At 43.0% G+C, this 14,224-nt stretch overlaps 1 protein-coding gene across 3 annotated transcripts in view; it reads left to right on the top strand.

Moving 5' to 3' along the window:
* Nucleotides 1-14,224, top strand: part of HTR2C (5-hydroxytryptamine receptor 2C) — a 194,756-nt gene that overhangs the window by 171,380 nt on the left and 9,152 nt on the right. For 2 of the 3 annotated variants that reach the window (XM_050310721.1, XM_050310722.1), the window contains one exon: nucleotides 10,465-10,665. The exons of the other annotated variant lie outside the window; for it this stretch is intronic. In XM_050310721.1, the coding sequence (XP_050166678.1) occupies nucleotides 10,465-10,665 (201 nt within the window). The remainder of the gene's footprint in view (nucleotides 1-10,464; nucleotides 10,666-14,224) is intronic. 3 annotated transcript variants of the gene reach the window in all.

The following is a 14,224-nucleotide window of genomic DNA, read 5'->3' as shown; positions in this document are numbered from 1 at the left end:
ATTCTTGGCTATTTTTGGGGTGGTTGATTTCCATTCCTGTTGACATGTTGGCAGGGTGCTCACTCCTCCAGCTGTGCTGGAGTTATCGGGACAGGCCAGTTGTTATTCTGACCAATACATTCCCATCCTCTGACGTACAATTTGTTTTGCAATGTGTTTATTTTTGGTGTGTTTGAGGTGTTTTGCTTGTCTTTATAAATGTCTATTTTCATCCCCAATCAGAGGCAGCAGCTGCATAGAAAGGTCTTGGTGTTGTTGAGATATGGAAATTGTGTGACAGGCTTTTACCTACCTATTTGGCACCCACTGGGATGCAGAAGGCTGTAAATGCGTGTCTGACACCCATGAATATTGATGGCTGGTTTTAGGAGGCAGTGGAGCTCTGCCCTTAAGTCTGTGCTTTAGTTCTGAATGTTCTGAAAAACAACTTCCGAGATAAAGTCCTCTAAATATACCTTTTATGTCTTACTTTATCTGCTCTCTGTAATGATTTTTTCAAGCTTTTTCTAGTCCATACTGGGATAGGTACCCCTTGTATCTTGGGAGTAGTTAGTTCTACTGCAGCACTCATAATACTCACTTGTACTTGTTAAATTTATGACAACACTTAGAATTGAAGGATCATAGAATACCCTGAGATGGAAGGGACATCCAAGGATCATCAAGTCCAGCTCTTGTTCCTGCACAGCACAGCCCCAAGAATCCCACCACGTTCCTGAGAGTGTTATCCAAAGGCTTCTTGAACTCTGGCAGCCTTGGTGCTGTGACCACTCCCCTGGGGAGCCTGTTCAGTGCCTCGACCACCCTCTGGGGGAAGATCCTTTTCCCGATATCCAACCTAAACCTCCCCTGGCAACTTCAGGCCCTTCCCTTGGGTCCTGTCACTGGTCAGCAGAGAGATCAATGCCTGCCCCTCTTCCTCCCCTTGTGAGGAAGCTGCAGACCCTGATGAGGTCTCTCCTCAGTCTTCTCTTCTTGGGGCACCAAAACTGCCCCCAGCACTTGAGGTGAGGCCACACCAGCACAGAGCAGAGCAGGACAATCCCCTCCCTCCACCAGCTGGTGATGCTGGGCCTGATGCACTTTATTATGTTTTGCTAGGTTATTATGTTAACAGATTATTTTATTATTGTAGTTATCACTGGTTATGATTTGTAATCAAGTGCAAGATTACACTGTAATAATAGTATAACCACGATAATAAAATAATGTTGCACTTGATTACAAGGCAAAAGCGAGTCTATCAAAAAAACCAATGGTATAACTTAACTAAATACAATTTCTTTAGTTTCCTTTACCACCTCATGAGACCACTATAATTTCCTGGGTAATAGTACTCTTTCTAATATATCTGTACGCCCACGCTTCATTTATCCATGTTAAATTAAACTTCTACTTCATGTTAATGGAACTTACAATGGGCCTACAATTTCTGCAGAACTCAAATGAGTACAGCTGGTGGTGGTGGTCATAAGTTAGGTTTCACTTTGTCTCTGATGTTACCCACCAGGAATACAATCCACTTGCCACGGCGTTCTTATGGGGAATGGGATCACCTCGTCCTGCACTGCTGTTCTCAACACAGACCTTCTCAGTATTCAAAACTGGGTACCTGCATTTTTTGTCAGAGAGGGACAGGAGGTCAGGCAGGGTCTGATGTTGCTGCCTGTTTGTTTTCTTTTTGGCTGAGGGATGTCACCCAAATTCCAGGATGTGAGGATGAAGGTACGTGTGTTAGCAGAGTCTGAGGTGTTTCTAAATCTTTGCATCTGTAAGGAAAGCTGTGCTGAGTTGACTCTTACGTGTCCTCATGCAACAGTTTGACAACAACTGGGTATTTTATAGGCTGTAAGTGTTACAGCAGGAGAACACCATAATCCCAGGTTAAATCATACTCCAACTTTAGGTCTGTTAAAGTAGACTCTGTGAGCAGTGAGCAGTTCTCATTAGGAAGAAGCTGTGCACAAAACGCTTACAGTAGCGCAAATCCTCAGGATTTTTTCAGGTGGTTTTACAAGTGGGGCTGTCACACTGGATAACAAATCAGTTGCCCTGGGGTAAAGGGGTGATTCTGCACAGGCTGGGGGTGGTGTCTCAGCTCTGCCTGCAGGCACCAGGGTGAGCCAGGGCAGAGGAGCCCCTGTGCTTCTCCAGATGGACAGTGCAGCTCCAGCCACAGCCAGCCTTCCCAAACCCCTGCTTTCCCGGCTTCCTTTGGATGCTCGTGACAGGGTGCTCATGGCAAGGGGACTGGAGACAAGCCAGTCTTCTTTGAGTATCATACCCAGATGGGAGGTTGGCTCCCAGGCAGCCTGAATGACAAAATCCTCCTGGAGGGCCAGGAACTGAGTCTGAGCCGTAGCACTGGCTCCTCCTGGGCTGAAGGCAGAGTTATCCCACGGGCCTCAGCAGGTGGGAAAAGAGAGAAGCACTGCAACAATGCCAAGGTGAAGGCTGCAAGCCTTCTTCCCTCCAGGGCTTAATGCAGACACATCCCCAGGCTGTGATTCTGTGCATGCTCCCCACAGAGACTTTCGATGGAACACGAGCCTTTAACATTGGAAGTGGAACAGAGCACAGCAGGGGCTCTCTGCTCACACACCCATGTCCTGCGGGTGTCTGGGCTGTCCAGGAAAGCCTCCTGTGCTGCTGAGAGAAATGAGCTTCCTAGCAGGCACCAGGCTATCCAGTTTATCAGCTTCCAGACCTAGTCCTGCTGCGGAAATTATTTTTCAGGCCTGTGAAAGGAGCCCCCCGGGTTCCCGTGGTATGGCAAATGAGGAAACATCTAACAGGGGGAAGAAGTGGGGAAGGACAGCTGGGTAATTAAGGTTGACTTCAGACTTTGACATATTGTGCTGGAAGATGGAGGCTACTGAAATATTATTTTTCAAGTATTCTGCAAGATTTGAGAAAAGCTCAAGCAGTTAAGTAATATAGTCTAGTTTTGCTGCACTTGTTTGCTCTCTCTCATTTCTACATCCTATTCCTCAGTTAAAAGACAGGTAACAGCAAAAATCCCCTTAAGTGTTAGTCTGGGTCACACCACAAGAATCCAAGTGGATAATTGTACATTTCTGGGTACAAACTGGCCATGATTTGCATACTTGCATGGTTCAGCACGTTGTTCCTAAAGAGTGTAGAACTAATTAGCAATAGATGCATTTTCTAAGTTGCTATTAGAGTTATTTATTTAAATATCTGTGTCTTGTTTACATACTGGGAGAATTCTCCTCCATTCCTTTTTCAGGGGATGTCAGTGATTCTTCACTGTGCTGCCTTTTAATTGGGGCAGGTTGCACGTGCACAAGTTGCTGTGCTGGGTTGGTACATGGGGGCCATCAAACTCCTAAAGAAGTGCTGCTTGCTCACATGTTCAGAGATTTCTTTGGGATTGCTGCTCATGTAACAGTGTTCATTAGCAAAGCATCCCCTTGAGAAAGCCACTGAAGGTGCTGTTCTATCACCTTCCAGACTCCCACAGTGGAATCACTGGAATACTGAGTGCAGCCATTGGCTAGTTAAAGATGACAGACCTGTGTTCTCTGAATATGGAACCCTTTATATCAAATGAAGGAAATCCTTATCATATCTCTTTCTGAAATCAGACATTTTACCAGAATTCAGTTTGTTCAGCTGCATTGCCAGGAGGAAGCCTGAGCTGAGAAAGAGGATTGATCCCAGGTAGGCTCCCAGACAGCTGGTCAGGATAGCACAGGCATTTGAATTGCCACTGAGTTATGCTGAAATGAAAACAAATACCTAAAAAAAAATGCCTTCTGTATGGTTTTTTTTGTCCTCTCACTAGCCCAGAGCCAGTCCTAGGATCAAGGCATGGTCTACACTTGCAAACTCTGGGTTCGAGCAAATATAATTGAATAATACCACATCACTTTAGCTTCTGAATTTTAGTTTCCTCAAATGATCTGTATGTTTTGGCAGCAATTTCTTATGATAATGGATCTTTTTCAATTTCATCAGAACTAGGGAAAAACCACCTGTCTGTGCACTTTGTTATGAAACAGTTTTTTGGAAAATATTTATATGTTTACATTTAGAAGGGATTAGTGTGAGGTCTGTGTTTGCTCATGCACTTACTTTCCAGTGGGGTGTTCCTTCAACTGTTGTTTTATTAGCTGTTTAAATAACTGGTGAAAGCTGATCCCTAACCTGCATGAAGGAAATTAAAGAAGAGGCCACTGTCCTGCTGACAGACAGAACATCAGTAAAAAGAAAATGTTTACTGCTGTGAATATTTTATTAGATTGCAGTTTTATTTAGATAAAGTATTATGAATAACTTGTATCTCAGAATTGTGTGAAGAGATCATATCTCTGTTGGAATTAAAATGCTGAAAGGAGCCCTTTATAAGAACTTGGTGATAAAATTCAATTAATTGTACCACTGCTCCCTTACCTGTCCATATCCCTCAATATAAAAATTCCAGATGCACCTACAGATGCTAAAGCTGTGAGCAGAGAACATTACTGAGCCTAGAAAATTTTCCTCTGGCTTCAAATATAATTTTAGTCTCCACCAGTAAATGAAAAGATGAATGTAACATATGGATTCATGGAATGACAGATCACACCAGAAGAATTTTGTATTTCTCTAACAGAAGAGGTGCTGCCTTTGGGGTGCCAACAGGGTTCTCTGTGTTTTTCTTTTAGCAAATGTCCCATTTTATTAGCAGGGCCTTTTAAGTGTAGTCTGTAAAAAGCTGGCTCCTTGCATTTAAAATATTACTTAAATGATATTCAAGCAACCTTTCCCTAGATCAGATAATTATATCTGTTCTAGCTTTACACTTCCTTCTTTCTTACACTTCCTGTCAAGGCTGCAAGTCATTGAAATACTGGATAGAAAGGAAAATCTCATAACAGCATAGTGAGTGCAATTGTTTAATTTGCAATAAAGTGCAGTCACATCAATTAATCACTGTAACTTGTGAGAAAAGATGCAAAAGGATATTGAGGCCCATCCAGCTTCTCTGGGATTTCCCTCAATGGTGAGGGGTTCCCACACTGTTCCACACCCATTGCTTGCTGCTTCCTGCCCCAGGGGTGAAAAGCTAACAGCCCCAAGGAAATCCAAAGCTCAGGAATGGTGTCATGGCCCAGCTGGATGTGATCAGTGGCACAGACTCAAATAACTCCTTTGTGTGCTGCTGCACCAAAGCAAAGCAGCATCTGCTGCTCACAGAGGTTTGAGCCAAGCATAGGATGCCTGCAGGGGTCTCTCCAACACTGTCTGGACACAGGGGAACCTTCTTTTCTTACTTGGTGGTCTCTTCCATCCTCTTAGCCATCCTGTCCCCTGAGAGCTCACCCTCTGCTGAGCACCTCTGGGGACCCTCAAGCCTTTCTGATCGTGCAGCATTCAAGAATTCAAGTCCTTCTCTAAAAGTCATCATCATTCTTTGTGTGTAGGTTATGTCTCTGTGCTTGGCTGTGCTAGAATATGTTCTATTTAAGGGATTCAGATAGCATTAGGACAGCCTTTTTTTTTCCCCACTAGAAAATGCAGTCTAGAAATTTAAAGATAAACTCAGTTTCTCATGTAACCCAGTGTCTGGGAGTTCAATATGTCGGGGAAAAAAACATTAAATTCTGCTCTTATTGATGATAAAATCAAACAGCATTGGCAGTGCTGCCCTTGAGACCAGCTGTTCCTCTAGCCAGGAGGCTACACTTGCTTGGGCCCTTCTGTGGATGTATTGACAACCACTGAGGACTGCAGGGGGTCAAGCAAGACATTCTGTACTTCTTGGGCACGGTGGAGATTTTCAGCACCCTCGGCTGTGTGACTCTCAGGGTGACACAGAGGTCTCTGAGTCATTTGTCTGTGTAAATCTGAAGAAAATAAACCAGCAGAAAAGAGATAACATAGCCTGAAAGACCACATCACTAAGCATAAAGCTAAGAAATTCTTTACTTCCTAGATAAGAGAGAGAGAGAAGAGAATAATTTAAATTCCTTCGTTCCCTTGGGAATAATGCAATGCAGTAATGTTAAAACTGTATGTAATTGCTTTCTATTTTTGTAAGGCCTGTGGCAGCTATGAAAGTTTAAAGTGAGCACTGGAAATTCTGGTTGGTATAAAATGCTTCAGTGGTGGAGTGGTGGTAAAAAGACTTTTAGCAGTGGGCAAGGATAGGCTTTGTTCCACAGCACACAACAGGGTTTTTGAAACCTTTGCCAAATTCATATTCATGGTTAGGAAAGAGACGATTGATGCAGCTTACTGTGAGTTTCCCATTAATAACTCCTGAAGCTACAGGGATAAATTTTACATAATTCTTTGCTTTATTGTGGTGTAAGCAGGTATTTTGTTGCTATTACTCCAGATTTGTCCTAGGTGTTACACAACGTGTTCCCAGGAGATACAGTGGAGCAGATTGCATTATAGTACTTAACTTGTACAAGCAAAGACATTTTTTATTTTTGTTTTCCAGTTCATTCTCCTACAAACTGCAGTAATTCCGTTTTACCGTTTGATATAATTAATTTTGATTCCATTTGATGTGGTTTGGCTTATTCAGCCATCTCCTGCTACAGTGTCTGGTAGTTTTGCCTCTCATGCAGTGAAGAGCACACCACCATAATAACGGTGTTAAGCGACCCTTTTTACCCATACACATAAAACCTCTGACAAAAGCCACCCAATTTCATAGCTGCCACCTTTCCTGATGGGAAGCACAAAAACTGGAAGGACCTCTTATCCAACAGGAAATTATCTCCACACAGAGGAGCTCTGTGACTTCGCCAAAACGCCTCCGAGTTTCTGTATTTTGTTGCCAGCACTTTGCGTTCACCTCAGCTCTTCAGTGACACGCAGGAACTGTGGTTTGCTTTTTCATCCCAGGGCAGGAGATGAAATCCACTCAGGGACCAGGACTCCTGGTTAAATATGAGTGTTTGTTCCACGTGTCCTGTGAAGAACTCAGATTCCAGGGGGTGCTGCTCAGCGTTGAAGGCTGAAGCAATATTCTGCAGAAGTTTCCTGCCTGGATTTTATACACTGTGTTTTATTCTGACCAGAGCCAGAAGCCGACACTGATCTAAAAGTAATATCTTTGCTTTATACTTTTCTCTGTGAATTTGTCCAGTGTGAACTTCTGGCTTTCACAAAATGTCTGGAGGCAAAAAAACCCTGCAGTTTGATTACACACTGGGTAAAGAAATACAAACTTCTGTTCTGATCTGCTGGATTCATCTAATTCCCCTCAGCACTCTCCTATCTGGCCTACCAGACAGTGCATTAAATATGTGATTTTAAGATTATTTCGAGGTACAAAAATCAGAGTTTCTTACAAAGAATCTGAGGGTTTTTTACCCATTGTTTCATTCTTTCTGGAGCCAAATTTGAACTGAAATACATCATTTCTGTTGGAAATGCAACTGATACATCTTAGAAGTGCTGGGGTCCAAGAATTCACTTCACTCAGTCATCTGCTCTTCTAAATATGTGGTAATTACTAGTCTTTGTATATATGAAATGAGAGAAAATAGAACAAATTAGAGAAATGTTATGTTCTGCAGATAGAGTGTTTCTAAGGATAAGATTGCTTTAAAGATATAACATCATTAACAGAGTATTTTTTAATCCTTGTTTGCATCTTGGCACAGTCACAGGGCACATTTCCTATGTTTTGTACATTTATTCAAAACAGAATTAGAATAAATCTGTTTTCCCTTTTATACAAATTACTGGCTTCGTAGGCTGTGTAGGTGTTTCTCAAATGCAAGCACCATGCTTACTTAAAAATAATTACTTTTGGAAATAGAGTATATATTATGCCCTTCCTATCAAGGTATAGTGATGTGTTACAAGCTGCCATTCTACAAATTTCCTGAGTGACATTTTCTTGCTGCAGATCATTTTAGGAAACTTCCTGGGAAAGTAAAATGTCTCCTCCTATAACTGGCTTTTCAGCGAGAAGCGTAGCAGAGTGCCCTGGGACAGTAAAAACTAAAAGGATTCAGCTTTAGGAGAGCTCTCATACCACCTTTATCTTCAAAAACATCCTGGTAGATTGCCTGGGCAGTGACTCTGGGCAGTGTTACTTGGATCTGCTGGTTCCTGCAGTGCCAGGGCTGACAGCAGGTGATACCTCCTCTCCTCACACCTTGGGCAGGAATATTTACTGTGGCTTTTGCTCCTCCTGGGTTTTTGGTTGCAGTGCTGTGCCTAGTTCACATCAACAGCAGAAGTTGTTCCAGGGGAGCATGGGAAGTGTTTGGGTAGCTCAAAATTCGTCATTCAAGAATACTGAAAAGGTGGTTGCTGTAGAAACCTCTCCCAGGCCTAGCAAATGTCAGGAATAAGATTGTACCCACTGCAATGCCACAGATCAGATGGGAGATGCTCCCATGCATGGGAAGCCTGGAGGCCTGGCACCTCTTTCTGGAGACACTGGAGATTTCCTGCCTGTCTGTCTGATGTGGGGAGTGGCCATCCATGTCACTGCTCCCTGGTGCAGAGGCTGCTGCACGGCATGATCCCCCCACACGCATTCCCAAGGATCTCCTCCTCCATCAGGACACGCTCAGGGGCTTTGTGCTCCTGGCTCATTTCAGCCTGCAGCAGAAAGCTGGCTCTGGCAACTCAGAGGAGAAGTAGTGAGGTATAAAATGTGCTGATTGTACTTTAGCACAGGCTGGCAGCAAAAGCCTGGGGCTGTGCAGGGAGTAGAGCTGCCACTTGTAGGATTTCAGACTTGTTCTTCCCTAGGGCATTCACTGGGGCATCATTAAAGACCCAGCAAACGTGAGGTGTGCTTAAGAGGAGCTCTGAGCTCAGTTGCAGGCTGATGGCAATGATGTCCTAAGCTATTGCAAAGTGTGAACATGATTAGGAGGCGAAGTTTGATTGTAGTGTCATAAAGGGGCTGAGTCATAATTTAACCAAGCTCAATTCATTTGTTCAGCAGAGGTGCCTTTTAAATAAAGATGCTCCAGCCACAAAGTGCTTCACTTCAATAGGGACCTCTTAAATGATTGTGGATTTCAGTCCACTTACAGTGCTTTTAGTAGTAGTCCTTTAGTAGCAGTAGTGCAAACTTGCTGAAATGAATGGCTTATCTCCCCAGAGCTGGGGTCTTGTGTGGGTTTGGTGAGTACTTAGCACTTCATCTGTGGGTTTCCTACCGGTAAAATGAACTAATGTGTCCATCTGGTTCTGCTGTGCTCTTTGTGAAAGGTTCCTGGGCTTCTCTGGGACATTTCATAATCATTTACTCTGGTTCAGTTCATCTCAGGTTTCTGCATGAAGGTATCCTGGGTCTCTCTCGGCTGGGTAATTTGTTTCGAAATATGATTTCTGAGACTAATGTTTCATCTTTTCCATTCAAGATCAGTGGGATGGAGCTGCACCATTCTTAATATAACATTGATTCTGCAGAGTGATGATTCTGATCCTTGGGGTAAACTTCAAGATTGCTTTAGATATCCACGTTCTGAATGAAGACACAGGAGTATCTCATTATTCAACTATTATGAAGTCTCTCATGTTTTCAGCTGCTGTAGATACTCCTGATTTGTTTTCATAAGAGGCCCAGAGCTTGGCAGGGCTCTGCTATCGATCTCACACAATCCATTCTGGGCATTGACGTGGGGGTATCATTCACAAATCAATTTTTTTTTCTGAGTTTTAATTTAAATATCACTGCCCCTTGTGGATCTTGCTGGGTCACTTTTACTCTCAAACTGTACTTCTAGCACGGAATAAACAGTTTAATAAGTGCAGGCACCCAAACGAGCTGCGTGCCAGCTGCTGTCAGACGTAGCTATCTAGTCCCTTCCATTTGGTTCCATACTTGTTTCTGTAAAGAATAATGCTCTGCTCTGTCTGCCTTCAAAACAGTTTTCAAATTTCAGCCACTGGATCCCAGCTGCTCTGTAAGGAGGGGAGTGTTCCTCTGTTAAGGCACGCTGCCTGGGGAGAAAAGGTGGAGTGGCGTCGCTCAGCTATGTTAGGCTGTGCAGAAAAACTGCCTTTCTCCTCAGCAGACAGGAACTGAGACCTGCAGATCGAGGGAGCTTTGGAAAGGATCTGAGCAAAGTTAATGCCACAAAGAGCTTTGCTATCCACCAAAAGAGTGTGATGAGGCAGCTACAAAGGAATGTAATCTTTGATTTCCTAAAGATACAGTGGAAAGGTTAAGAGAGGGGAAAGCAGAGCTGACGTGGTCACTTGAAGGCACTGCCCTTTTAGATACTGCTCACAGAAATCAGATCTGTGGGAACTGGTCGTGGGGTTTATGGAGCGTCCAGAGCCAGGGACTGCCTGTGGAGAGATCCTGTGAGAGGTTTCTTGTCCCCTCCTCGTGCACGTGCCCCTTACTGGTGTCGCAGAGTCAAAACACCCCAATGGTTTCTCAGAACTGACGGCCTGGCCCTCCCCCCTCCCCAGATTATTTCCTTTTCTTTTTTTCCTTTCATTTCTTTTCTCTCTATGTTTCAGATTATGCTTGGCCTTTGCCTAAACAGTTGTGCCCTATATGGATTTCCCTAGATGTGCTCTTTTCAACTGCATCTATTATGCATCTCTGTGCCATCTCTCTTGATCGGTACGTAGCAATACGCAATCCCATTGAGCACAGCCGCTTCAATTCCCGCACCAAGGCCATTATGAAAATTGCTGCAGTTTGGACCATATCCATAGGTAAGCAATGCGGCTCACGATCTTAAACTGTGTCTGAATGAATGATAGTGTTGCTCCAATTTTCGCTTAGGGTGTGTTTTTTGTGGTTTGTTCTTTTTTTTTTTTTTTTTTTTTCTTAAGAGGATGCTCAAATTAATTTACCTGGCCTGCATGCCTGAATATAATAACCGATTAAGAGGGAAATAGAAGCCTTTCCTTGCAGCTGGTCAGTGACCAAAGCAAGCTGTCATTTTTCAGAGCACCAGCACCACCACCCCTTTCCAGGCCGGAGCGCTGGCCGCCGTGCACGTATCAATATGCCGATAACAACAGTAAGGCAGACAAATGGGGCTATAAAACTGCTGTGTAAACAAAGCAGAAAACAGCATTAGCAAAGGCTCTGGGAGGAAAAACCCCAGCCGGCACAAACGGCACGGCTGCACTGCGGTCGCTGCAGTTAAACCCTCTCGAGTTGTGGTAATGGTTTAAGTGGAGCAGCACGGAATTGAAGGCAGGCTATCAGCGAGGTATTTACTGCTCTTGCACAGCCTTTATAGCCTATATTGTGCTCTGCCACAGCTGGATTGCTGCTGGTACTGAGCTAGCAAGTTTGAAATCATAGTAAATGAGGAGCAGACATAAAGGGAAGACACGTTCGTAGCGCTTTGATAAAAAGCGATAAATAAAGCAGCAGTAAAATAGGAAGGAAAGGCAAAATGATACCAAGATGGCTCTGTAGTATCAGGAATTATGTGAAGAAAAACAGTTTTTTCGGAACTCTTTCAATGTGCTTTAGGAAAGAGACATTTGAGGCAGGGTCAGAATTGCATGAGCGTTTCCATCTGTTGTATTGTCTTCTGTGCTTGAATAAAATGCAGTCTTACAAAGATTTAACATTTAATTTTTATCTTAGAAAGCGTTCCTCGCTTTCAGTGCTGTACTGCAAGGAAGATCATGTTTCAGGAGCTGGGATTTCTCTTAAGTTTTTGCCTGCTTTAGGAGTGGAATATGAGATTGGATGTATGGGTGCTGCAGGGACCTTTTTCGAGGAAGCTTGCCTTGGAAAAAGGCTATGCAAAAAAGCAAAAAAATATTAGGGGAAATATATGTTCTCTCCTCACGTTTATAACAAGAATATCTATTAAAAACAAATTTTCATGTGCCACAGTCCTGCTTCATTTCCTCTAGGTAATACAATCCACAGTGAAATTGGATTGGGTTTAATCAAGTCATTTAAGATATTTTTTTAAAAAAATTATTATTCTTTTAAACTTTCTCTTTAAACTCTCTGTGCTGTCTATTTGGCACGGGAACAAGAGCTGCTGAATTCAGCACATGAGCTGTGAACAACTTCACGTGTGAGATTCTTGGGCTCAATTTGTCTGGACCGTCCAGGATCAGCACAGAATTTGTGCCCCATGTGAGGCAGAGGGGGCAGCTGACAGACACACCCCCAGCAGAGATGTATAAATCCATCAGCAGCATTAAGTAGCACATTGCAAAATCTCATCAATAAAGCTCCTGTTTCCATTTTTGGAGCCAACTTGCATGGCATTTTCCTCGTGTGGGCACACAGTTTGTCAGCCCTCAACAAGGATGTCACAGTTAGTGCCCAGCACCCAAAAGTGTTCAGGAAGAAGCTGTGAGCTCAGTGAGGTGTCTGCAGTGCACAAAGCTTTCAGCACTTCCCTCCCCAGTCTGGGGAGACACATGTCAGCTGTACCTGTGTGCCCTCCTGTGCTGGGATCACAGCTGGGAGGGTGTAATCCATGTCTGGGCTTTGTTTAGGTTTTGTTGGCTCTCTTTGATGCACACAAGCTGGCCCAGGAGAGTCTTTGGCTGCATCCCTTTTTTTTGAAGGTACAGGCAGAATCAATACTCCCCAGAGAGTCTTTTCAGGGCACTGAAGTGTGGTTGGATTTCCACCTTCCCCAGTGCATATGATAGGGTTCACTCATTTACTCAGGCTTTCTCCAGGAGGTTGCATTAAATGGAGAAATAAAAGTACTCTTGGTATGCATCTGTCCTATTTTAGTGTAACTACATTTACTTCAGAAATGGATTTAGAAATGTGACAGACACAGGAATAAAGTGAGCATGGAATGAAAGAGAACTTACCCAAAGTGTATTGTTGCTGTTTTCCAGCTCCTAACTAGGAAAGGCCTGATGAAATCCTGTGCTTATTTCAAGAGGATGAAATAGGTTAAGTAAATCCTCACTTCAATATTAAGTATCACAAAAGAATTTGTGTGCTTCTGTATGTGATTAAGGAGCAAATTCCAAGCAGCACTTAAGTGCAGCACGGTCAGTTTGCATATCCTAAACACTGCCTCAGCTGAAGAGACTTGTAAATGCATTCCATGTAAAGAACCCTGAATTCAGTTTCTGAATCAGAATTCAGAATAAGAAGGAAAAAGCATGTAATTTATCTTAATTTAGTAGCTTTTGCGTTCCATTTTTCTGAAATGTTAATGCTGACAGCAAAATATAAAAGGGGTTCTTTGCTCATTGAGCAACAAATTTGGCAAGTTGCACAAGCCTAAACCTATGATTAGGTTTTTAAGTAGGGGAACATAACAGAGTCCTCTGGTCTGTTGACAATTTTTTTATGAATGGGTCTTTTCCAAGTCCTCTGTGTTCCAGATTTAAGCACATCACAGCCAGTTGTCCTGTGCTTTAGGAAATGTAACTTGAGCAAGACTTTTGTGCTCAGTTAGAGAAAAAGTGGGTGCTGTGGAGGGCTGGGCTTGTAAAAACCAGTTTTGTGACAGATAGCACGGTGCTGAGGCTGGAAATAGAAATGTAGGCAACAGAAATATCCTCACAATTGAAAATCAGTTTTAGGCGTGAGCCTCCTGGCAGAGTCTTGGCGTTGTTTCAAGATTTCAGACTTTGTGTAGTTTCAAAGTTTTCACAACTAACAGGTGGTGCACACCATGTCATGCAGAGGAAAGTGTTACCTGGGTAATATTGAAATAAACAAAATATCCCTTTGGAAACGTGAATGAAAGAACTTCATTGATGTGGAGGTGCACGCACGTTGGCTCTGACATGAAAATAAGTAACCATTTTAATTCTGAGGCTTCTGGTGCTCCAGCCATATGCCTGCTAGCACAGGAGAGTTTTTCCTCTGCTTCCCAGGAAGTTCAAGGTTTGGTCATTTACTAGAGAGTGTGGAAATTACACATGCTACCAATTTTCCAGCTCACAGTTTTACATCCTTAGTTACAATGTAAATTCAATTTACTTGATAAATGACTGAGATAAGGCCATCCTTTAAATTCTGCTCTTTGTATCAGTGCCATAAGCAGACCTCACATGTCTTGTTGTGTGTGTTTGAAAACATTTTCCTTTTTTCTCTGACTCACTAATGATATTGTAATTCTGATTTCAGGTAGGTACGGAGGGGTGTGTGTATATAACTAAACTATTCATGTTTAAGAAGAAATTCACATCCCCATTTAACTTTCATACTACTTCATTGTTTTATTGAGGAGATCTATTTATAGAAGTATGAAAGACATGTGCTGCAAGGATCAGTAAATGCTTATCTCAGATTAAGTGATCTTATGTCTAACAA

The sequence above is a fragment of the Myiozetetes cayanensis genome, unplaced genomic scaffold, assembly GCF_022539395.1.
Source record: "Myiozetetes cayanensis isolate MyiCay16 unplaced genomic scaffold, myiCay2020 scf15, whole genome shotgun sequence".
Taxonomy (NCBI): Eukaryota; Metazoa; Chordata; class Aves; order Passeriformes; family Tyrannidae; genus Myiozetetes; species Myiozetetes cayanensis.
The sequence above is the reverse complement of the archived record's forward strand: the minus strand, read 5'-3'. Positions and strand labels throughout refer to the sequence as shown.